Source organism: Onychomys torridus, chromosome 18 (assembly GCF_903995425.1).
Source record: "Onychomys torridus chromosome 18, mOncTor1.1, whole genome shotgun sequence".
NCBI classification, from domain to species: domain Eukaryota; kingdom Metazoa; phylum Chordata; class Mammalia; order Rodentia; family Cricetidae; genus Onychomys; species Onychomys torridus.
In genome coordinates, this window is record NC_050460.1 from 59,091,441 (window position 1) to 59,117,005 (window position 25,565).

The 25,565-nt window shown below is 49.2% G+C and overlaps 1 protein-coding gene across 1 annotated transcript; it reads left to right on the top strand.

Annotated features, from left to right (window-relative positions):
- Nucleotides 1-10,108: 10,108 nt before the first annotated feature.
- Sumo3 (small ubiquitin like modifier 3) lies at nucleotides 10,109-20,537 on the top strand. Its single transcript, XM_036168353.1, has 4 exons — nucleotides 10,109-10,280; nucleotides 13,423-13,551; nucleotides 17,803-17,874; nucleotides 19,291-20,537. The coding sequence occupies exons 1-4, from the start codon at nucleotides 10,260-10,262 to the stop codon at nucleotides 19,399-19,401; spliced, it is 333 nt and encodes a 110-aa protein (XP_036024246.1). The 5' UTR covers nucleotides 10,109-10,259; the 3' UTR covers nucleotides 19,402-20,537.
- The last annotated feature ends 5,028 nt before the right edge of the window (nucleotides 20,538-25,565 follow it).

The following is a 25,565-nucleotide window of genomic DNA, read 5'->3' on the forward strand; positions in this document are numbered from 1 at the left end:
TGGACACTCCCATATGTCGACCTGCACCCAGCACCCTGCCCAGGCTGCAGACCACAAGAAGTGAGGACAGGTCCTGAGCAGGTGGGAGCCCACTTGGAGCCCCCTGAGCAGGTGGGATCCCACTCACCCAGCCTTGGTCTGGAATCACAGGCCTTTGTAGGTTACTCTGGGCAAGTGATATTAGCAATTTCCACCATAAATGCTGACGGGCTAGGAAATTCAGGGGGTGGGGGGGAGCCAATGGGAGTCGTGGGGGTCCAGTTGGCAAAGATAGTTGATGTGTTGAATGTTTAAGTGTTCCGTGGGAGCTACCTGGGAACTGTTTTAGGCCCAAGGACATCCCCAACTTGGGCTTTTAGAGAGCCACTTGTGGAAAAATAGCGTAATGTAGTTGGGTTGAAGAAAGGTTTACTCAGAAATTTCCTTTGCGGACAGAGGGGAGCAAGCTGGGGTGGGGACAGGTACATCAATACTATAATGCTGTCAGCTGACTATATCAGAACCTCAAAGAGCGAGCAGTCTTCCACTTTGTAGGAGAGTCAGCCTTAGCCCTGAGTTCTGGTCCCACCTTTGGAGCTCAAGCAGAAGCAGGGAGGCAGGGGATGCTCACAGCTGAGGGAGGCTCAGACAGCCCTGATCCAGGGCTGCTATTGCCTCGTGCTCCACTTCTGTTCTGGGAAGTGTCATCCCAGCTAAAGAGAACATGATGAAAGTGGACAGATACGGGGAGCCGGGCAGCCAGAGGAGAGAATCAGCAATGGGCTGCTTAGCACCGGTCAACAGTGCATCCTGGGTAAGACCCACAACCAGCCATGCCAGTATGACCCACCCAGCACTCTGTCCTGGCTTCCTCGGGAGAAGCCATTGGGTCTCTGAGCACACTAGTTCAGGTTCTCAGCCGTTCTTGACATCTCTACATTCTCTGCCTCCCCTCCCTGCTCCACACACTGCAACCCTGAGAGATTCTCCACCCCAAAGACAACCTCTGAGGCCATGTCCCAGCATCTGCTTCCTTTGAATTACCTCAGAAAGTTACCGCCTGACCCAGGTGTCTGACCCAGAGAATGTGACTTAAGCAAACAGCAGTGAGGTGGGACTTGTCATGTTGGTTTTTATGCGCAACCTCTGACTGGGTGAGGGATGGCCACAGCCGAGTATCTATCAGTGCTCCAAGGGGAGTAAGGGATAGTTCATTCTGAGTCAAATATGTCTGACCATGGCCCAGGAACATGGATTGAAGGGATTGTGTGAATAACCTCAGTCTCTCAAATACTATCAATGCCATTTTTAGCCCTTAGGGCTGGTAGAAGTTAGAGGTATGCTAAGTCAGCATTTCCAAAAGTTTTCCCTAATAGTCACGAGACTGTTAGGGCCGATACAGAGAACACTGGTGATAAAGACAGGATAGTTTGGGCTCTGCAGCTCTCCATCCACCAATCAGGAGATCGGCACAGACCTCGCTTCCTCAAAGAACGTCACAAATCCAGTAAACACTCTTTCTGGATGAAACTGGACTTGGGGTTGGAGCCCCGAGCAGAACCAGTAGCCCTCCCAGTTTGCCCTGAATGTCACGTCTGCATGTCATGACACTGCTGAATTGGAGCTGAGTTCTTAAGTGTGTCTGACGTGAGAGTAGAGGATACTGTGCTGTGCTTATGGGTTTGGGTGGTGGGGGTTACAACTGCATTACAGTCTAGGTCTGCTGGGGCTCCCTTTGTCCAGAGAGCCACGATGGATGAGGGCTGTGCCCTTCACTTTGTTAAGGGCCTCCCTACCAGCCATGGTCTTCCCTGGCACTGCCCAGTCCAGTTTTTCCAGTGAGTGCCCCACGATGGTATATGCAGGGGGTGCAACATATAGGTGGTGTCTGCATGGCGTGCTCAGCTCCCAGGGCTGCATGTACTGGCATCAGATCTGCCGAATACTTTATCTGGTCAAGTCTTCTAGCCTGCTTTCATGGAAAACCCTGTAGTTGGAGAGCTTCTCTCCAGCCCCCGCCAAGCCCTATTAGTCCAACAACCCATTTATAAAATAAACACACAGACTTTCATATTATTTAAACTGCTTAGCCTTTAGCTCAGACCTACCTCTTCCTTTTTCTTTTCTTTTTTTGGTCTGCTGTGAGTGGTGCTTATGTCTGGCCTGTGTTTGGGTTCCAGCTGGCTGACCACCCTGCTGATCCCAACTCTGTGGTGGGATAGACAGCCCTGGCTCTGCAAATCATTGGTGCTTCCCCTTGGTAGGACCACCCGGTGTTTGCATCATCTTTTCCATGTCTGTAAGCAGCATGGATGGTAATCACTTCACACCATGGACACATGAAGGCTGGGGAGCTGCAGTTCATGTCAACGCTGTGGAAACACCTCATGCTGTGACTTCCAGAACTCCCTTATATGGTTTCTACAAACTAGTTAAATGGATTGAGTTTGTGTGTACCACTACTATTCCCTAGTGGCTTGAAAGCCGTTGCTAATTTTCTTGAGCTGATCCTACATTTTTTTTTTTCTGCCAAACTCTTCATTGAAACTAAATATTGACACAGCAAAGCATATTCATAACAAATATTTTATGTATTTAAACACCTATTATTCTCTTAGCACCTGTCTAATATCTAGATCTGGGTTTACATCTTGAGCCAGACCAGGGCTGTGGCTTGCTTCTCTCCATGCCTCTCCCACTCTCCATTCTTCTGCCCACTGCATGTGATTATCTGGGATGTCAATCTCAGTGACTGCATTTTTTTTTTTTTTTACAGTGTACACCAGATGTAAAGCATTAAATATAAGTTTTACTTGCTATCTATTTAGGTCAGGAAATACCTCACAAAAACTTGCCCTTCTGGGTAAGAGTGATGACTCCAGATTTTTTGCAGCCGACCCAACACACAGGTCTTGCCTAATTTTCTCAGTCATGAGTTCCATTTGTGCTTTCGGCAGTATATTGTTAATGGAGTGTGTGTGTGTGTGTGTGTGTGTGTGTGTGTGTGTGTGTGTGTGTGTGAGAGAGAGAGAGAGAGAGAGAGAGAGAGAGAGAGAGAGAGAGAGAGAGAGAGAGAGAGATGTGTGTGTCGTGTATGGGTATGCATACACCATGGTGATCAGAAGACAACTTTTAGGAGTCAGTTCTGTCCTTCTGTCATGGGTTCCAGGGATCAAGCCCAGGCTGTCAAGTTTGTAGGGCAAACACCTTTACTTGCTAGGCCATCACATGGCCTTTTGATGACCCTTTCGCTGAGCTCTTTTGAGTATTTGGATTTCTGAAGATGACCAGGAACTTATCTGCCCTACCCTTCACTGCTTCCCACACCACAGGAACCTCAGTTGCCCCTGCTTCGGGTAGGTCTTGGCTGACTTGAATTCTGCTTTTGTTTAGGACTCCTGACATGGCCACTCTTGTGCATGTCATTGTCATGTCCCTTCAAAAGTACCCTCCGTGGTGCGGGCTCCTTCCTGTACTCCTAGGCTTCCCCTGCTGAAGAAATCCTGTCATCAATTTTCCTTTAGCGTATGCTCATGACAGTGAATTCTTGCACCTTCCCGAAGCCACTCCAGCCACTGCTGTGTACAGCGCTTTTGCTGGTAGAAGCTTCTCCCTGGGCAGTTTCCCCGCACTCTGAGATGTTACTCTCCATCGTTTGTGTTGAAAAGTCAGGTGGAAGTCCTTTATTTCCTCCGGATGCACAGCCTTGCCTTGCTTTGTGAGCAGAGGACACCTCAGCTGTTGGGCCATGGCCGGGCTCTTCTAATAGAGCTGTTGGGTGGGTGAGGGGAAGAGGCTTTCCTATTGGATGGATGCTTTCTCTGCAATCGTAGTTTCTCTCTCTCTCTCTCTCTCTCTCTCTCTCTCTCTCTCTCTCTCTCTCTCTCTTTTTGGTTTTTCGAGACAGGGTTTCTCTGTAGCTTTGGAGCCTGTCCTGGAACTCACTCTGTAGCCCAGGCTGGCCTCAAACTCACAGAGATCCACCTTCCTCTGCCTCCCGAGTGCTGGGATTACAGGCGTGCGCCACAACCGCCTGGCTTTTTTTTTTTTTTTTTTTTGAGACAGGATTTCTCTGTGTAACCCCGGCCATCCTGGAACTTGCTCTTCAGACCAGGTTGGCTTCAAACTCAAGAGATCCGCCTGCCTCTGACTCCCGAGTGCTGAGATTAAAGGTGTGGGCCACCACCCAGCCAAATATTCCTTCTTGCACATTATTTCCTCGACCCCAGGGGCTTATTTCACCAAACTTAGACCTGTGCTACAGACTCATGTCACAGGCCTCTCACTATGTTCAGGTCTTCCTGCTGCTCTCTGAAGATTTCCTTCTGCCATATCTTCCTGTTCACTAATCATCTCTTCCACTGGATCTAACCTCTTCTTAAGCTCATCCAGTGAATTCAAGTTTAATTTTTGCTTTGGACTTTCAACTGGATTCTGAAATACGCGTTCCACTTCAAAGTTTCTGTCTCAAATTCACTTCCTGGGCATATTAATCACAAGCTACTTTCCAGTCTGTCTGGTCAAGTCCACACCCTCTTCTGTGGGTTTATTTCTCGTGGATATGTTTCCTGGACTGGATCATGTGATTTTCCATGTAAACTTTAGTTCTGGATGCTGTGAACAAGAACACATCCGCTAAGTGGAGTCCTTGCACTGTGGTGATATATTGCTTGTAATCTAAGAAATAAAAGCTTGCCTGAAGATCAGAGGATAGAGCTAACCACAGAGTTAGCCATAGAGGTCCGGCAGTGGTGGCACAGGCCTTTAATCCTAGCACTCAGGAGGCAAAGGCAGAGATCTGTCTGGGTCTCTGTGAGTTCAAGGCCATACTGGGCTACACGAGAGTAATCCAGTCTAAAAGAGAATCATCCAGGCAGTGGTGGCACAAACCTTTAACTCCAGCACTTGGGATCACACACCTTTAATCCCAGCACTAGGAAGGTTGAGACAGGAAGTGATATGGCTGGGCAGGGAAAGGAATATAAGGTGGGAGGAGACAGGAACTCAGGTCTTTCCAGGCTCTTGCAGACTGAGGAGTTGGTGAGTTAAGAGGTGGCTTGCTCTGCTTATCTGATCTTTCACTTTTCACCCTGATACCTGGCTCTGGGTTTTTATTATAAGACCATTTAGGATTCATGCAACATGACACAGAATCTCTACATGGTGTCTCTGCCCAGATCTTTCTGTTTTAGGTTAGTGGGAAGCAAGACACGCAAGCTTTGCCCAAATTGCAGCTGGACTGCCTGGGCTGGTCTTGGGGCTGTGAAGACTGTGCGCACAGCTACCCAGCCTTTTTCCTAAGTTACAGCTCTTGATCCTCCAGGATTGTCCGAGTTTCCTCTCATGGTGCTGTGCTAAAGTGCCCTGATGAAGGCAACTTAAGCAAAGAAGGGTTTGTTTGGGTTCTCGGTTCCAGTCCATCGTTGTGGGGAAGACAAGGTAGCATCTTTTCTTTCTTTCAGGACAGCCAAAGCTATAAAGAAAAACAATTTTTTTTTTTTGAGACAGGGTTTCTCTGTGTAGCTTTGGCGCCTTTCCTGGAACTCTGAAGCCCAGGCTGGCCTCAAACTCACAGAGATCCGTCTGCCTCTGCCTCCTGAGTGCTGGGATTAAAGGTGTGAGCTACCACCGCCCAGCTAACATTTTTTTTTTTCTCTAATTTAGTTTGAGATATGGACTCTCTATAGTGCAGGCTGGCCTTCAAACTCATGATCTACCTGGCTCCACCCCATGTGCTGGGATCACTGGTGTGCACCACCATGTCCAGCAGGTGTTGGAGGCCGCAGGGTGTCCTTCACATAAAGGAACTGTTGGCATCCATCCTTACACCGAATACCTCAGCGTCAGCCTTCTTCTCTGGCTGTTTGGTACTCAAGGACGTGTCCCATTTGTACATATTCCTTTAGTCTAGAGACGTGTCTTCAGTTGTGTCCTGCCTCCTTGTTCTGTTTCCTCTCTCTGAAACTCCTAAATGGGTGCATACTTGCACTGATCCATGGTGCTTCAACCTCTCTGTGTTCCTCTCTTTCTCTGTGATCCCAAAGTCCTATGATTTCCCCAGAGTCCTATGGCTTCCCTTGTGAAGTCCCTCAGCCATGATCCTCCTACTATTCAGTGATGCTACTCCTGATTTCCCAGTTCTTCTTCTCTGGCTAGTGTTCTTTGCTTTCTGTTGTCTCCTTGGGGGGATGTGGCCAGATGTGTGTGTATGTGTGTGTGTGTGTGTGTGTGTGTGTGTGTGTGTGTGTGCAACCTCAACTTACTATGGGCTGTCTGTCTGGGTCTGCTGTATGAAGGCAGGCTGGGATGCTCTATGCCAGGCAAGCTACTATTCTCAAGTAATGAAAGTCATGCTAAGGTTTTGTCAATGCCCAAGGGGCCTTCTTAGGCCAATGTTTTTTGTGTTTGTTTTTGTTTTTTAAATGTGTGTATGTGTTTATCTGTGTGTGAATAAGCATGTGTGACTGTGGTACTCTTGGGGGCCAGAAGAGGGCGCCAGATCTCCTGGAGCTGGGGTAATAAGCACTAGTGAGCTGTCTGACATGGGTGCTGAGAACCAAACTCAGGTCCTTTGGAAAAACAGTGTGTTCTGTTACCTGCGGAGCCATCTCTCCATTTCCCCAATAGTTGGATAGCTTGAGAACAGGCTTTGGAAACTACTCACAGGAGTGTCTCCTTTTATCGGTTATCCACTTTTCCCAACAGTAGGTTTCAGCGTGTGTGAACTGGTCACAAGGCTGCTGTTTCATACCGTGGCCTACTTAGATGCCCGGATCAGTTGCACTCCGATAACTTGGCAATTAGATGCCCTCAGCTACCAACCACACAGGTCAATGCTTGTATCCTGTAAACAGTAAAAAGAAAAAAAAAGGGTTGGGGCTGGAGAGATGGCTCAGAGGTTAAGAGCACCGACTGCTCTTCCAGAGGTCCTGAGTTCAATTCCCAGCACCCACATGGTGGCTCACAACCGTCTGTAATGAGATCTGGCGCCCTCTTCTGTAAACATAATAAATAGATAAATCTTTAAAAAAAAAAGAAAAAGAAAAAAGGGTTGCATCCTACACACAGTAATGCAACTCTAGTGGTATTTGCCCCGCCCAAGACCTTGAGCTATATGGAGGTGGTACTTCTTGCCTTACTATACTTCTTCCCCTGCCCCCCCCCCCCCCCCCCCCCCCCGACAGGGTTTCTCTGTAGTTTTGGAGCCTGGACTAGCTCTGCCTCCCAAGTGCTGGGGTTACAGGCGTGCGCCACCACCGCCCGGCAATGCAACACTTTTATGGTGCCTGGCATACTGGAACTGCTGGTACACTGCAGTCTCAACACCACCTGCCCTGAGTCATAGCCATCAGTGGAGGGAAGGTGTGCTTTGATCCTCAACAACTGCCTCAGCAAGGCTGGCTTCCTGAGTTCCTGTCCCTCACATGTAGTCTGAACCAGACATTCCAGAGATATGCTCAGCTACCGCAGGAACAGCAGAGTTAGGGCAAGAGGTTTATTGGGGGACGGGTAGATGGACCAACAGAGAATAGGGAGGGGCGGAGATGAACCGTGACCTAGTTCAGGGTCCCAGTCCCCAGATAAACAGGGGGGTGGGGGTTGGCTGGAGGTGCCAGAAGCCTAGCCAACAAAGCCTAGGGTACAGAGGGAGGGACTGGAGCGTAGAGCCCCCAAACCCTGGATGTACGAAAGCTCAGACCATTTGTCCATACGCCGGCAGAAAATTTCAAAATCATGAAGGATGTTAAAGACAAGAGTTCCCCTTGGCGGCCATATTGACTGGTCATCAAGAGCATATTGAGGCCAGGCCCGAGAACACAAGGAAATCAGGTGTTTTGGACATATGCTGTCAGAGAGCCCCAATTTGGATAAATTTGGCAATAGACACCCCATGGGTGACTGAGAATCAGGCTTGGACCTACAGCTACCGGTTACAAGCCTTTTTCCGGAGACTGAATGTTATAGAAATGCATCCAGTACTATAGCCTAGGGCTGAGGATGTGTAGTGTGTGGGAGTTGCCTTTGTGGAGAAGTCTGTACAAAGGACCCCAGGGACAGAGCTGGTCGCTGCTCCAGAAACAGGCCAGGTTGCCTGGTGCTGTGGAGGCTTGGCAGGAACCCTCTGGGCCAAAGACTCAGGTCCCAGACCTCTATAGGCGTTTTGCTTGGAAATGGGTGACTGACCCAAGTCCAAGAGTCGATTTGGTCTGGCAGAGGGGGTGGGGATAAAAAGAACAATGGCCTCTCACGTGGCAGGGGGACTAGTGGGGAAGACTCAATTCTACCTGGGTTCAGCACCCAGATGGTAGGGTTGTTTTTATTTTTATTTTTTTTTTAAAACCTCAATAATAGGTTTCTCAATCAACACAGTAAACTAGATTAAACTGAATAAAAAAAGACCAGGTTTATTGGGCCAAACATTCCCAGGTGACTTTTGAGCCCCCAGAGGTGAGGCAGGCAGGGGAAGGGAACAGCAGGAGAAATCACATGCCATTTTTTTTTTTTTTTTTTTTTTTTTTTTTTTGGTGCCTGTCCTGGATCTTGCTCTGTAAACCTGGCTGGCCTCAAACTCACAGAGACCTGCCTGGCTCTGCCTCCGAGTGCTGGGATTAAAGGCGTGCCACCACCGCCGGGCTCACAGGGCCATTCTTGAGGAAGGGGCTTAAATACCTTGTATGTGTAGTCTTCAGCAGGTAGCAGCTTGAGGGGAGGAGCCTGGATTTTTGGCGGTCTTTCTGAGAGAGGCGTGGTTTGGAATGGGGCCAAGTTGGTTTGTCTGGTTGGGGTGAGGGGTAAATTCCAAAAGGATCTTTATGGAATGACCTTGACAGACTTCCTGGGAAAGGTCATGTGTACAGGGGAAGGAGGCTGGAAAGCTGGGCTCACAGACTTCTGGCTTGTTGGCTTTGCAGGGTTACCAGGAAATGGAGATACTTGTCTGCCGGCCCTTTCTTGAAACAGGAACATACTTCTGTCAAATCCAGACTGCCAGTTCTCTGGAGGCTGCTGTCTGTTTCTGGAACATGGCCACCAACATCCTCTTGGGCCTACTGTGAGTGACTGGCAGTCTCGACTGGTCTGTTTTGAGGGTGTTGGCATATAGACACAGAGAGCAGGTGGACTGCATCCTAAGAACACACATTCCAAGATACAGCAGAGGGCTCTTGACTACCCAGTCAGTGCTCCCTGCTAGTGCTCCACTTGTCCTGTGTCCTGCAGTAATTACCAAGCTGACTCCTTGGGCATGTTATCAAACCTGTGCGTATCTTAGTGTCCCCCTGTGTAAAATGGGTTATTAGTGTCTACGACAGCACTCCAGAAACTGGGCAAATAGTAGGTCAAAAGGGAGGCCTCCTGTGCATGCCACTATTACCCACCCCAGCCACCTGGTGGTTACTTTGGGACCATGTAAGGAAGAAGGGTAGATACTAAGAAGGCTGGGGGCGAGGCAGGTACCTCCCGGAGCCATCTTGGGAATGCCCTTGTCGAGGTTGACCCACCCCACCTGGAAAGGTCAGATGGGAAAAGATGAATCGGGAGTATGTTCTGACTTTCTGGGCCAACAGAAGTCTTCCTGCGTGTCCTCAAAGGATGCCTTTTCCAGACATGAGCCCCCCTGTGACATTCAAGTTCAAGGCCACAGGCCTGTTCCGGGGAGTGTGTGGCCCATCAAGGATGCCTGGTAACCTCTTTTTGGTCTTCCTGGACCACCTGAAGGGGTTAGCCTGATTTTCTTTCCCCTTTCTTCCCCAAACGCAGCCTGCAAACAGGAAAAGTAGCCAAACGTGGGTGGCGAAGAGGTTGCTTGAAGACACTGGGGTCGGTTGGGCCAAAGCGTTTCTTTGGCTCCCCGTTCTAACACACACGCCCCCAGTGCTCCCATGCCTCGCAGCCCTTGCGCCCTGCGCGGCCCCGCGGACTTGTAACCCACATCGGGGGGGTGTGGGGGTGGGGTGTGGGGGGGGTCTCGGTGCCCGGGACCTGGAGTCGCGCGTCCCCGGGGCTCTGCGCGCGCCCGGGCGCCAGACCCGCCCCGTGACGCATTCCCAACCGTCCGGAATCGCGGCTGGCCAGCGCGCGCCCGAGGCGCAGGGCGCGCGCCTCGTGCACGCGCGCCGCCACGTGACTCCGCGCGGCCAACCGGCGCGCCGGGATTTAGGGATAAAGCGCGGCCCCGCGACAGTTGCGGCGGGAGAGCGGCGGGGCAGAGAGCGTGACTCGCCCGCTCCAGTGCCACCGGTTCCCGCTGCGCTTCCCGCCGTCGCCGCCGACGCGCAACCATGTCGGAAGAGAAGCCCAAGGTAAGCCCGGGAACGCAGGCCGCTGCAGAGTCCGCAGGACGCAGGCCGGGCCGCGCGCAAACAGGGCCCGCGGGCCCGCGCCCGGGCCTCCGCGCCCCTCCCCCCCACGGCCCGCGCCCCTCCCCCACCGGCGTCGCACCCCGCCCCGAGCTTCACCCTGGCCCCGCCCTGCCCCTTAGTCCCACCCCCAATCCCCCCCCCACCCCGGCCGTGCCTCCCGCCACGCCAGGGCTCCGCCCCCGGTGTAGCCCCGCCTCAGGTGTGGTCACGCCCCGAGTCTAGCCACGCCCCACGGCCCGAGAACCCGGAACTTGGCTGTCCCACGGGGGTGCTGGTGGTACTTGGTTAGCGGGTTTCCCTCTCGGTCCTCACTCGTGGACGTGGCCCTCCCTCTTGTGCCGTGTGCAGAGGTCCCCGCGTGAGGCCGCGCCTGAGACCCTGGGCGCTCTGAGAGCTGCCCCGGTGCAGGAGTAAAGCTGGCCGCTCCGAGCTTAGGCCTGTTGGTCGGGCCGGGTGCTCTCCCACTCCACTGCGGTCCTGCGGGGGCAGGCTCCTTACTTAGTCTCGGCAGTTGGTGCGTGGAAAGGACAGGGTTGCCCAATCCTAGTTAAACAGTTTTTCCACCTCCCCTGCCCTGCTGGGAGATAAACGTTGGAGCCTGGTATTCTGTGCTGTTCACCGGCCTGGGCCTGGAGATGACCACTCTCTTATTTATTTATTTATTTTTTCGAGACAGGGTTTCTCTGTGTAGCTTTGCGCCTTTCCTGGAACTCACTTGGTAGCCTAGGCTGGCCTCGAACTCACAGAGATCCGCCTGCCTCTGCCTCCCGAGTGCTGGGATTACAGGCGTGGGCCATCACTCTTCACTCTTGATTCAGATGGGAGACCCCAGGAGCAGGGCAAGCCACTGGAATGCTTTGGTGCCCTGCTGTAAAGTCAACAGCTGAACCCAGCAGCATCTTGCCTGTGGGGCCCTTACCTTTAATTCCAGCTCAGCCTTGGGTGCTACCTGCACCATCATGGATGTTGAATGACCTGTTAGTCCTGGGCCAAGAGCAAACACTTTATATTTTGTAGTTGGTTTCCTCGTTATGAGGTTGGGCAGGAAGTGAATGCCTGGTGTGGATTGGAAAGACCACAACTTGTGCCTCCTTAGGTTAGTGGAGGCAGAGCGTTATATTTTTATTTATATTTTGCAGTGCTGGTGATCTAACCTAGGGACTTTTGGACGCTAGGTAGGTACGCTGCCAGTGAGCTACTTCCTCTCCCCCTTCACCCCCCCTCCTTTTTAAAGACAAGGTCTCAATGTAGACCAGGCTGGTCTTGAACTCACAGAGCTCTCCAGCCTCTGCCTTCTGAATGCTGAGATTAAAGGAGTGTGCTCCACACCTGGCCAGCCTTTGTTTTGAGACAGGGTCTCCCTGTGTAGCTCAAGCTGGCCTTGACCTGCACCCAGGAGTGCTGGGTTACAGGTGTTAGCAGTCATCATGCTAAGCCTCATTTTTCTTAACTCTGAGTTTATTTGGTAATTAGAGAACTCCTGGACTGTGCCAGCCGTCCTGCTGTTAGAGGGAGAGAGCCTCAGGCCTCTTCACCTCTGCTGGCATTTCTGTTTATTTAAGTCCTGGTTGCTGCCTGTTTTGACCACAGCATACTTTTTTTTTTCCTGATAGAAGTCAGTGCATCTTGGGGCCTGGAGTTGTTCACTTTTTCTCGTGGTGGATCCCACACTCTGGAGCAGGAGCCAAGCTCTGAGCAGTGCTGCTGTGTCCTTGGTGTCTTATGACTGAGTCCTGGGAAGTCGAAAGGGGGAGGGAATGGGAGAATGGTGTGCCCCAGGTGTTCTCTCAGGTCCTTGCAAGATCCTCTCACCTGGAAAGAGCTCTTACCCGAGGGCCTTTAGGACCCAGTGCAGGTCAGGTTCCTTCCTGACACTGTCCTCTCCCTTTCTCCAGGAATAAGTGTCTGAGGACATCCTAGGGAAGTAGGGTGCTTCAGTGGAGTTACTCAGCCGAGCAGTGGGGAAAAACCGGTGTGTTGACAGGGAGAAGACTTGATCTGCAAGTGGACCAAGGATCTATGTCCTTAACAAATCAGTCCTGCTCTTTCAGAGAACGCAGTTCAGTTCCCAGCAGCCACATGACTGCTAACAAACATCTATAACTCCAGTCCTAGAGGATCTGACGCCCTCTTCTGGCCTCCATGGGCACTGCTTGCATGTTATGCATAGACATACATGCAGGCAAAACACTCATACACATTCAAAAAATAATAAAGGTTAAAAAGCAGGGGTTGGGGATTTAGCTCAGTGGTAGAGCGCTTGCCTAGCAAGTGCAAGGCCCTGGGTTCGATCCATAGCTCCACCAAAAAAAAAAAAAAAAAAAAAAAGTCCCTGTGGGCTTTTGATACATTCTGTGTGTCATGAATGCCCTGAACAACAAAAGTAGTTCCTTTTCGGAATGAACATCCCCAAGTTGCCTCTGTGGCTGGCCCATAACATAAACTTTTTATTCAAAGTGTGTTTCCAGGCAACAGAAGTAACTGACTTTGTCCAGCAGCTTGTGTATATCATGATTATATAAAAACTACTGTTCAATAGGAATTTTTCATCCACTATGGGGAATGGAACCCAGGGCCTTGTGCAGGCTGAGCACATGATATTCCTTGGATCCATACCCAGCCCCAGAAGAGCACAGTCTGAGCCTGGAGGGTCCAGGGGGACCACAACCCCTCAGAACCTCCTAGTGTCCCTCTGGTCTCCCACCCTTGGTTTTTTTCTTACCAGTCAGAGCCATGTGTAGCCTGCAGACATGTTTTTACTAGCCTCATAGATCATTTTAAAACAAAGATGGGTTTCCTTTGGCTTCCTAGATTTAATGAGTAGATTTTTGTCTTTGAATTGGTAGTCTGTGAGGACACTGGCTTTATACGGCTGTTTCTTTCTCGGTGCTTAACAAATGTAGGTTAAAAATAAATTCTGTAAAAATAAGCCAGTCACACGAGTCACTGTGGGCTGCTGGGGGAACTGTAAGAAGTAGGTTGGTTTTGATGACTTGAAACAATCACCAGTACCCAAAGACTGGTGCTTTAAGCCCCGGTGATTCTGAGCTGGCTTTTGAGACCCAGTTCCCGCGTCTTACAGGAGGGAGTGAAGACAGAGAATGACCACATCAACCTCAAAGTGGCGGGGCAGGATGGCTCAGTGGTGCAGTTCAAGATCAAGAGGCACACTCCGCTGAGCAAGCTGATGAAGGCCTACTGCGAGAGGCAGGTAGGCAGAGCCCTGTGCGTGCTCACGGCCTCCCTCCCTGAACGAGTCCTGCGGGGGCTGCTTGTGTTGCAGACTTGCCCTTGCTGCCCTGGGTCTTGCTATCTGCATGTCCCTCATAGTGTGTCTTCTCCCGGGTTCCTACAAACGGAAGGGTGGAGTTTAAGGCTTGAGTAGACTCCAGTGTGGATTTGCCTCCTGATAGACCTCATCACGGTGATGGTCCAGTCCCATCAGCCAGCACGTGGGTCTGGTGGTAATGCCCTGTGGTGTGTGCAGATATGGTGCTGGTTCGAAGTCCTCCCTCTGATTTCCTTCCAGTTATGCTTGTGTATGTAGTCCTCATTGGCAGTTTGATTTTCTGTCTTCCTTTGGAAAGAGAGGAAACACTTGATCTTGTCCCTTCATTACCATTTCAAAGTAGCGTGCTGACTGACCTTTGTCCCCAACAGTGACCAGCTGGTTGGTCATTTCTGCTCGCCATTGTTGATGTCATTGTGAACTTATGCCTCTTGCACACATTATGCCTGGGCCCATCCACCTAGTTCATTCTTACTAAGGACCTTTTGGCAGGTGGGTACATTCCAGCCGCCTGGGAGGCCTTGGACTCCTGCTCTTGCTCCTCTGCCTTCTGCCGCAGTGGCTGCCTGGCTTGTTACACACAGACCTAGGTGCCGGTTCCTGGCTGAGCCCTGCCATCTGGTGGCTGTCATAGGGGGTCTTGCCCTTTGGCGTGGGCAGGGGCATCTCAGCATGGTGGTTCAAGGTTGCCCTTAAGTGCTTGCAGACCCAGCTGTTTGCTGCCCTTTTATCTCCCTGCCCTGACTTGCTCAGTTCCCGCCTTGGAATTTTGTTAGGAGTACTCTGCAAGGCAGTGCCGTGAATTCTCCTTTCCTGCCTCTCGAGCCCTGCAGGTAGAGCACTTGCCTTCCCGTCTTCTAGGCTTTGACCTTAGGTGCTCTCTCACCTGTGAAAGGTGAAGAACATCTGAAGGGACAGAACTTTGTGCTGACACTGTCCCCCTTAAGCCCTCCCGGCTGGGTCAGTGCAGGTGCCGTGTGCGTGCAGGGCCCTTCCTGGCCTGTGCTGTGCGCAGTCCGCTTGCTCTTGTGTGTTTCTATTGCACCCCGGTCTTCTGCTGAGACCCCACATTTGGGGGGGCACACACTGGATCTGCTACCTCAGTGTTTTGGAGCCTCCTGCTGGCCCCACCTGAGCCACTGCCATCCCACATAGCCTTTGAGAGTCCTTCTGGAAACTTCCTTTGTCTCCTTTCTGCTTTTTTTTTTGTGTTAATTCTCCCTTTTTGCATGGAGCATCAGCTCTTGTATCTGATAGGAACTTGCATATCTGGCTGCAGTATTCTAGGCTGAGGTGCACTATTTTGGATGTTGTCATAATTCACTGTCCTGTGTTTTGGAGTGTTGGTGACATTCTGGCTCTCTGATGTGAGATCTCAGCAGGGGCTCTGGAGGTGATTGTTACCCTCTGGGGAGGTGCTTTCTGGACCCTTTGCATTTGTAAACTCGACTCTAACTAAACCTGACTCTAACTGTCCTCGCTGCTGTGCCTCTGCTCTGTCTCATGTTTGGAGTACACAGTGCTCCTGCAGTCAGCCACTCTGCGTGCTTGCCTCTGGCCAACTTCCTCCTTTTGCACTGACTGGGTTTTGCTGTGGCTGCCCCTTTTCAGTTTGCCCTTTCTTTATCTTCCCACTTTATAGGCCAGTCTTGCTCACCATGATTTTTAGTTTCCAGAAGTTTTGTCTTTTCCTTTTTTGTGTTTCTTTTTTTCCCCTAGTAGCAACTTTCTAGTGTTTTCTTGGTGTGTGTGTGTGTGTGTGTGTGTGTGTGTGTGTGTGTGTGTGTGTTTATGCATATGCATGCATAAGTATGTTTTTTTAACCTTCCCCGAAGCTTGAAGTGTACATGTACTTTAACTGCTCCGGCCCCTTCCTTTTTTCTGCCTCATGATATTGAAGAAACTCAAATAGTAGAATTGATGCTTTACTAATAGGTTTGCTTAGGAGCCATGACATCACACAAAGTAGAATTCAGCTGAAGGAGCACTGCCTCCCAAATCCCCCAGAGGTAAGGAGTACTCTAACCAGGCCTGTTAGAGAGAAGGTAGGTTTAGGATGCTGGGATGTAAATGTGTATCCATCAGGATTGACCATTAGGCTCTAGTCCCACAACAAAGGAGACAGCCCTGACCTACAACCAGCTCTGAGACCCATCCCCATATCAAATAACATGCTTCGAACAGTGCAGCACAAGGGGACAGGACAGGCTCAAAACCAGTGTTAAGTCTTAGTCTGCTGTAAAGCCCCCGGTTCTCTCACCGAGAAGTGCATAATCTGTCAAGTGGACAAAACTACCCCAGGTAACAACTATTTGAAAGAGAACCCCAAAAACCCCACTGGCGTACTTAAAATAATTCTGGCAATATGCAATACCTTTGCTGTGTAAACCTCACATCTGCCTAAATGGCCAGACCTGAGTCTCCTGTCTCTGTGAACATTGTTCAAAGTGGAACCTGGGGCCGAGACCTGGAAGAGATTTAAGGATGACATCATATGTGGAATCCATAAGCCTCGGCTGTATAAAAGTTAGTAAAATCTTCTATCTGAGGCATTAAACCAGACACACACTACCTTATTAAAGAGCTTTTTCCTTATCTCTAAGTGTGAGAAATCATGCTGGGAAGGCATGTCATTTCTGTAACACATGGTGCTTTCTTCTTCCCCTGGTCTGTTTTCACATATTTGAGTCTTTCCTGCTTGTATTTAAGAGAGAAGCATGAACCACTGCAGGAGAGAGAAGTGCTGTGTGTTGGATGGTATGTTAGAAGTAGGGGCTCTGGAGGGTCCCAGATGCTGATCTGAAAGGCACTAGGTTTCCTAGGAAAGAATACCTCTAGGCTCCACCCAGCACTTGGGAGTGCAGCTGGAAGACAGGGGTCTCTGAGGCACATGGGAGATGCTGGCTTTTATTAGCCTGTCCTGAACATCCATTTGCTTATGTGTCTTTTTGTTTTTTTGTTTTTGTTGTTGTTGTTGTTTTGTTTTGTTTTTTGCTTTTGAGACAGGGTTTCTCTGTGTAGCCCTGGCTATCCTGGAACTCTGTAAAACAGGCTGGCCTGAAACTCACAGTGATCTGCCTGCTTCTGCCTTCAAATGCTGGGATTAAAGGCATGCGCCACCACCATCCAGCACCATACGGGTCTTGACAGAGCTCTGAGTCCATATCTCTAGAAAGTCCTGATGTGGGAGAGATACTTACTGGCCTCTGAGGGTTGTGGGGGACTTTGAACCCTTGGAGATTTACATGTGAACTCTTTTTTCATTTTTTCAAAATTTGATATGTATGGGTGTTTTTGCCTGCGTGTATGTCTGTGTACCATATGCATGATTGATGTTTACAAAGACCAAAAGAGGACATTGAATCCTCTGGAACTGGAATTACAGGTGATTATAAGCTGCATGTGGGTGCTGAGAATTGAACCTGGTCCTCTGTAAGAGCATCAAGTGCACTTGACCTTTGAGCCATCTCTTTAGCCTCTGCATGTGAACTTTCAAAAAGTTCAGCAGCTTCCCCAGGCCTGGGGGTGGGGTGGAGTGGGGGGTGGGGGAGGTTCTAGTCATTTGAGACTCCAGGGTCCTTAGGCTCCTGGCTGCAGAGACCAGTTGTCTACCGGTTCTTCGTGAGGCCTTGCCTTTGCATTCATGGTGTTTCACGGAGGCTCCAGGGTTGAGTAGACAGTCTCAGTTTATCCGTCTGTCTGTTCCAGGACACCAGAGCTGCTGAAATAGGGAAGTATTTCTGTCGGGGGTTATTCACCTGCTCCCGAGACAGGCCAAGGCAGACTGCTGCCTTCCTTTCAGGATCGAAACGGCCTTTCTGCTGTGCTCCTCACAGCCTTCCTGATTGTGGCCCTCATGGTCACCTGACCCATTTCTCTCTGGGAACTTTCCGGAGGAGGAAACGGTGCTGCAGCACAGAAGTTCTGGGGGTTTAGCTTAGTTTAGCCTCTGAGAGGAAGGGAGGGCAGAATTAGGGCAGGCCAGGTGTCGGAATGGGATGGAGACTTCTGAATGGGTCTGTTTGGGGCAGCAGATGCTGTAGATTATGGGCCACCAAGGCTTTTTCTACTCAGCAGGGTTGTGTGCATATGCAGATGCTAATGGTTCTGGATATCTCCAGGTTAATCTGTGTTGTGTGGGAACATCTACTGCATGTCCTTCTTTTTCCCCAGGGCTTGTCAATGAGGCAGATTCGATTCCGGTTTGATGGACAACCAATCAACGAAACAGACACTCCAGCCCAGGTATGAGGTAGCCGTGCGTGCCAGGTCTGCGCAGTTGGAACACTACCATTTGAGAACAAGATAGGCGCACACGCAAGGGCTTGTTTCTGCAGTGATTCTGATGATTAGGCTTCACGTTCTGACATTCAGAGACTAGTTTCTCAGATGAAGAAGTGGGACTGCAAACATGTCTTGGCTGTGGTGTATGACCCATACCCTCGGAGGCCATGGCCATCGCTGATGGCTGCCCACTAATCCACAGCTCCTGGGGTCCTGAGGGCTTAGTGCCAACCACTTGTTCTTTATTGGAGTTGGAACTGGAGTCAGAACCTAGGTACTTGTCTTATTTTTAAAATTTTTAATTAGAAATATTTTTGTGGGGACTGGAGAGATAGTTCATCAGTTAAGAATACAGGCTGCTCTTTCAGAAGACCCGGGCTTGATTCCCAGCACCCACATGACTGTTCACAACTGCCTGTAACTCTAGTTCCAGGGAATCTGATGCCCTCTTCTGGACTCTGGGCATCAGACACACATGTGGTATGTAGATATACATGCACATAAAAATAAATTAAAAAAAATTTGGGGGGCTTGGCATTAGTGATGCAGGACTTTAATCGTAGCACTCAGGAGGCAGAGGCATGCAGATTTGTGAGTTCAAGGCCAGCCTGGTCTACAGAGCCTGTTCTAGGGCAGCCAGGGCTATAGAGAGAGCCATATCTCAAAAAAAAAGACCAAATGTTTTTTCTTTTTGGGGGGGTGGGGCTGGAGAGGTAGTTTAGGGGTTAAGAGCCCTGGCTGGTCTCCCAGAGGACCTGGGTTCAATTCCCAGCACCCACAGGGCAGCTCACAGCTGTAACTCAGTTCCAGGGGCTATGATGTCCTCTTCTGCTCTGTAGAGTCCTCCATGCATGTGGGTGGGGCACATAAGCTCACACAACCACACAAACAGACACATAAAAATAAAAGATGAATACATAATAGGCAAGGTTTTTGTGAATGTCAAATGTTTATCTACAAATGCTGGGCTGGCGAGATGGCTTAGTGGGTGAGATGCTGGTCACCAAGCCTGGTGATCTGAGTTCATGTGAGAGCCCTTAATTAAAAGTATATAAAAACACTTTAATGCTGACATTGTGATATATACAATAGCCATTATAAGAACACATAGTGTATTCTGTGGGCTGATGATTCTGTTTTTAATGACCCCGTTTTTCCCTCAGTTCTTAGCTGTGATTATTCTTCTATAAATCTTGTCAGCAGTCGGGTGGATAAGTAGTTACTGTGACCCCACCAGTGACCCTTTTCCCCTGCATGCTGCATGCAGGTGACTGGGCTGTGTCTAGGGGAAGCTGTTTGGGAGCATGGTATCATTGTGTATTCACCTCTGACATTTCCTGTCCCCTCTGCCTGGGCCTGCCTTGGCAACTTGGACAGCTGGAGATGGAGGATGAGGACACCATTGACGTATTCCAGCAGCAGACGGGAGGAACAGCTCCCCGAGGGACCATCCCCACACCCAACCATTGTCCTGACATTTGCTATTGAATGGTGACCATGCAGCCACGCCAATCACAGAAGAGTCAGCAGAAGCCAGAGTCACCGCTTGGAGTGAACTACAGACCATAATGCAGGGACGCGAGTATTTTGTAACTTGGCCAACACGAGTGTTTGGTTTAGGGAAATGAGATGTGAGGTTTTGGGATTTGTTTTTGTTTTTGTTTCTGTTTCCTCCCATCCCTAAAGTACTTTCCCCCCCAAACTTGGGGCTGGATGTAGACTCAGCCTGTGGCCCAACTGTGACCTCTGGTTTGACTTGTCCTAATCAAATAGAGAGCTTGTGGTCACATTCCCCAGTGGGTGTGCCTATGGGATGTTGAGATGGGAGAGGGACAGAATTCCACCTATTTGTTGTAGGCAAAGAATATTAAAATGTGAAATACTATAAATTTGGGCTTTGTTAAACATATGGTGAAGTTCAAGGGAAAAGACCAATGCTTTTTAAAAATGTAAGGAGTCCTTAAGTACTGTGGCCCAACTACTCCTGCACACGCCCCTTTCTACTTGGTATCTGGTAGTGGGTACCTGGGCAAGGCTGGTACAGTGAAACCCACTCTCTTCCCTTTTCATGATGTAGAAGAAAGTAATTGCCCTGTCTCATTTGGAAATTGAATGTGGCCTCAGATTTTTTTCTAGTACTTGGTTCCGATACATAATTATGGTTTCTGTTTAAGAAGGTAATTGGTTAAGTATCAAGTTTACAGTGATGTTGTGTAAGAGACTTGCTCTAAAGTGTGGTTGCAAAAGAAAGCCAGGGGAAGGTGACCTCACTCTCATGGATTGTGCTCTGCCGCTTTACAAATGTGTATTAAAATGATGCATCAGTGGGTGACGTCAGTCCTGCATTGTGGGGTCTCTACCAGTTAAATGTTCATAGTTCTGCCTGCCATCCTTCTGTAAGGACCCATTGCTGCTTGATGACCATCTCTGCCTTTTATAGTCACCTGACACTGACCTACCATCTCTCGCTTGCTTCAAATCCTGAGGAAAATGTTCGTGTTGCCTGTTTTGCTGCGTGGGCTTGGGTGGGATGTCTGTTGGCTCTGTTGTGTTTATTCACCAGTTTGTACATTATTTGTTGTCCTTTACTACTGTAAACAGTAAATATAGTTTGGTATTCTGTCTCTTGGCTTCTGTTAAACACTGTATTTGGAGACTGCATCTGTCACTCACTATTGACAGTCTGTCTAGTGGGGCCACTCGGTCACAGACAGAGAAGTCAGTTGCTGGACACTTGTAGGTCCTGATAGCTCACTCTCCAGCATGTGCCCCATGCTGCTCCATGTTGCCTGCTCTAGTAGGTGTCCTGTGTGAAGACAAAGTGGGCTTTAGGGGCAGGGTGTTAGTTCTGGGGTGTCTCAGTCTTTCTGTTGTTTGAATAGGTCATCCATTTGTGAAGTTGATGACCTCCTAATCTGTTTGAAACTGAGCTGATGCTAATTTGGCTGTGAGGGGGTTCAGTGCTGAGGTGAGACAAAACCAGGGTTGTCCATCAGTTGAGCAGAAACACCACGAACTTACCTCATCCAGCAGCAGGAGTGTGCAGATTAAAGCATCGTACAGTCAGACATCTCCTAGGTCCCTAAGACGGCACGGAGGAAGGGCTGGTTAAAATGCACAAGAGCTCCTGAGGTGAGGGCTACGTCCCGGGGGCGTGGTTAGTCACTTTGTCAATACTGTCACAAAATCCCTGGCAAGGAGCAACCGGAAGGAGGAAGCCGAGAGATGAGCGCTGGGACTGGCCTCCACTGTTTTCCTTTTTATTTAGTCCAGACTCCAGCTCTGGAAATAGTGTGGCCCATATTTAGGGTGAGTTGTATCGTGATCCCCACCCCCCAAAACAACCCTTAAGACATACTCAGGGGTGAACTTCATTAATACCCTAGCTATTTCTTCTTTCAAGTTAACTATTACAAATCCACTCCTTGTCAACTAAGCACCCAAAGACATCACTTTATAACATTCTGTCTGGCATTTGAAATCGTTTACCTCATAATACAAAATGCACTTAGTGTATCCCTGAGTGTCGTCTTTGTCCTCTCTCCTCCAATCCCCACAGTTTAATGTCTAAGTTCAGAGTTTGCTCTGAGACTCAAGACAATCTCTGATTCGTGAGCCCTGTAAAATAAACAAGTTACTTCCAACATACAATAGCACAGAGTAAACAAACCTGTTTCAAAAGGGAGGAATTGGAGCATAGCGAAGAAAGATTAGGCCAAAGCAAGATGAATGAAATCCAGCAGAGTAGAAAACAAAGCCTCTGCACCACATCTGGTCCCTGCGGTTCTTGGCATCATTTGAGCCCTGGTGGCCTCGGGTAGTCCCGTCCCACGGATCTGGTGCCTGTGGTGCCTGTAGTCTCTGTTGGGCCAGTACTTGGTACCTGCAGCTTTCCTCAGTGAGCATCCAGCCTCCCACCTTGCAGGCATCTCTAATATCTGGAGTCTTTTACAATGTAGCCTCCACCTTCGCTTCACGCAGTGGCCTCTCCAGGCCTCTGTACAGGGAATGACATTGCCATTCACTGCTTTGTTTCAGTGGCTTTCGGGAATCTTGGCACACATTTCTTCTTTTTCTTTTTTCAGAGCTGAGGACCAAACCCAGGGCCTTGCGCTTGCTAGGCAAGCACTCTACCACTGAGCTAAATCTCCAACCCCACAAATTTCTATTATTTCTTTCCCTGTACATATTGCAAATGTGGATGTCACATCACCAGATTTGGCTGCCAGCTCCAGTTGGAGCCCGGCACACTTAGACCATGGTTGCAGCCACCTCTGCATGCTCTTGTGGCCGAACCTGGGAAAACGTCTTCCTATGTGCTGTTTTCCATCTTTTCAAGCATTCTCCTTTCAAATGGATTTGCATTTTTATAGCCTGGAGTTCTCATTTGAATCAGTGAGAGATTGCCTTCTAGGAGCCTTACCTGTCATCCCAGTGTACCATCTCAGACATCAGTGACACTAGATTTCTTTAACAACTACAGCCAGTTTATCCCAAATCTGCCCTGCCCTCAACTTGGTCCAATCTCTACCCACCAAACGACATTTTCCGAATTTTCTCTGCACCACTTTCTACTTGTTCTCATTGTGAATGTGGATAAATGTGTGAACAATAACTATCACAGCCTGGACATTAGGCTGACTTGAGATTCCTCGCCTAACAACTTAACCCATTACTTTTGAAACTCAGCCTCACTCAAGCTTTCAGGATGCAGATAAAACTTAGCTAGAATTGTTACTGGGAGTCCACTGGAGAAGACCACTCAGACACGGTCTATAGCCAACTGAAGATCTTGATTCCATCGACTGGGGCTACACTCAGGTATTTGGGACTCAGGTGTAATACCGAGTATTTAGAGCAGTAGTTTAGAGCAGTCATGACCCCTTTGGGGGTTGAAAAACCCTTACACAGGGGTCACATCAGATATCCTGCATATCAGATATTTAATTATGACTCAGAACAGTAGCAGAATTATAATTAATGAAGTAGCAACAAAAATAATTTTATGGTTGGGGGCCACCACAACATGAGGAACTGTATTAATGGGTCTCAGCATTAGGAGGGTTGAGAACCACTGGTTTAGAGTAAGGTTTTTGTTTTGTTCTGGTTTTTTGAGACAGAATTTTGTTGCTGGAAGTTTCTTTGGTCCTTCCTGGCCCCATGGTCCAGACGAATCTCTCCTACCCGTGGTCCCACAGCCACTTATAAAATAATCACTCAGAGGCTTAATATTAATTACAGACTGTATGGCCTAAACTTCTATGGCTCAAACTTCGTGCTAGCTAGCTCTTATAACAATCCATTTCTATTAATCTATGTATCGCCACATATTCCATGGCTTTTACTGTGTCCCATTACATCTTGTTCCTTGGACAGCATGCTGGCATCTCCGCTGACTTCACCCTTCTCTCTATATCTCCACTTGGCTTTTCCCACCTGCCTCTAAGCTGCCTTGTCATAGGCCAAAGCTGCTTTATTTATTAGCCAATGGGAGTAACATATATTCATAGGGTACAGAAAGATATCTCACAGCAGGATTTCTCTGTTTAACAGCTTTAGCTGTTCTGGAACTCATTTTGTAGACCAGGCTGGCCTCGAACTCACTGAGATTCTGTGCCTGTCTGTGCCTCCCGAGTGGAGTAAGGTGTTTTTAAAGACAAAAGCCACATCCTGGCTGGGTGGTGGTGACACAAACCTTTAATCCCAGCACTTGGGAGGCAGAGGCAGGTGGAGCTCTGTGAGTTCGAGGCCAGCCTGGGCTACCAAATGAGTTCCAGGAAAGGCGCAAAACTACACAGAGAAACCCTGTCTTGAACCCCCCCCCCCAAAAAAAAAAACCAACCAAACAAAACAAAAACAAAAACACATCCTGGCATCTCAGCCAGCAGCTACAGAGGGAAGTTTTGTGCAAGCAAGCAGTTTAAAAGCAGTTAGCTGAGAAGAGGTTCTACACAGGTGTTAACAGAAGCTAAGTTGGCTAGGGCATCTTGACCTTGAGTTCCTAGAATAGAGTTGAGTAATTGTCCATGTGGCTTCCCATCAAGGAGGTCAGATTCTAGTTAACCCTAAAATGGCCTCAGCAAAAATACAAGATGGAGGAAACTCCACTGTCTTGCCCTGTCACAGACAGTGACATGAATGGTTGCCAGCCTAGCTTCTGATAATGATCCCCTTGTTCCCCCTTGAAATAAAACTTTGTGAGCAGTCTTTAGTACCTGCGTTTCTCAGCCCTCCATCCTCAAATGACCCACTTGCTCCTGCTAGGCCTCATCTGCTAAAGGTTCCAATCTTCCAAAACTGACCAGTGTTCAAACATATGGAGTGTTGGGGCACACATTTCATGCATAAACTGTCCCAGGGAATCGTAGCTGCCATTCAACTGTTTTGATGTGTTAGAACAGAATAGTTTGCCGGGTGGTGATGGCACATGCCTGTAATCCCAGCACTCGGGAGGCAGAGGCAGGTGGAGCTCTGTGAGTTCAAGGCCAGCCTGGTCTACAGAGTGAGTTCCAGGACAGGCTCCAAAGCTACAGAGAAACCCTGTCTCGAAAAACCAAAAAAAAAAAAAAAAAAAAAAAAAAGAACAGAATAGCTTGTTTCTCCCATACCCAACAGCATGAGGGCAATGTGGCCTGGAAGCCAGCTTTTTTGTGTGTGTGCGGGGTGGCTATGCTTATGTGATTGTTTATGCTATGTGTAATTGGAATGGCAGATCCTTCGATATTCTTTTTTATAATGTTAAATGTCATGAACCTAATGCCTCAAATCTTTGAGTTCAATGGACATGTGAGGAGATAACAGCCACAAATCTGTACTCAGGGTCCCAGCATGAACATGTCCCCTTTGTTCCGGGGGAGCCCGTGTCTTAAGTTGTAACCCCTCAAAGGAAAGCAGTTGTGCAGCCAAGAAGATGCTGAACATCTATCTACCCGGTAGCTGCGTGTGATGAGGAAGAGCAGATTCCCGGACAGCGAGTCGATTGGTTTGGTCACAGAAAGGGTGGGATATAGTCCAGGATGGGGACTTCATCCTCCCTTTGAGAAACCAAGGCACTCCCGCAATGTGTCATCTTTTCAAATCACCCTGGCCACTTGAAAAGCCAGGCGTTGGTGACACAGGCCTTTAATCCCAGCACCTGGGAAGCAGAGGCAAGCAGGTCTCTTGAGTTCGAGGCCAGCTTGGTCTATAGGGTGACTTCTGGGACAGTCAGAGTTACAGTGTGTGTGTGTGTGTGTGTGTGTGTGTAGTGTGGTGTGTGTGGTGTGTGTGTGTGAGTGTGTGTGGTGTGTGTGTGTGTGGGTGTGTGGGTGTGTGTGGTGTGGTGTGTGTGGTGTGTGTGTGTGTGTAGTGTGTGTGTAGTGTGTGTGTGTGTGTGTGTGGTGTGTGTGGGTGTGTGTGGTGTGGTGTGTGTGTGTGTGGTGTGTGTGTGTGTGTGTGTGTGTGTGTGGTGTGTGTGTGTGTGTGGTGTGTGTGTGTGTGTGTGTGTGGTGTGTGTGTGTGTGTGTGTGTGTGTGGTGTGTGTGTGTGTGTGTGTATGTGTGTGTGTGTGTGTGTGTGTATGTGTGTGTGTGTGTGTGTGTGTGTGTGGTGTGTGTGTGTGTGTGTATGTGTGTGTGTGTGTGTGTGTGTGTGTGTGTGTGTATGTGTGTGTG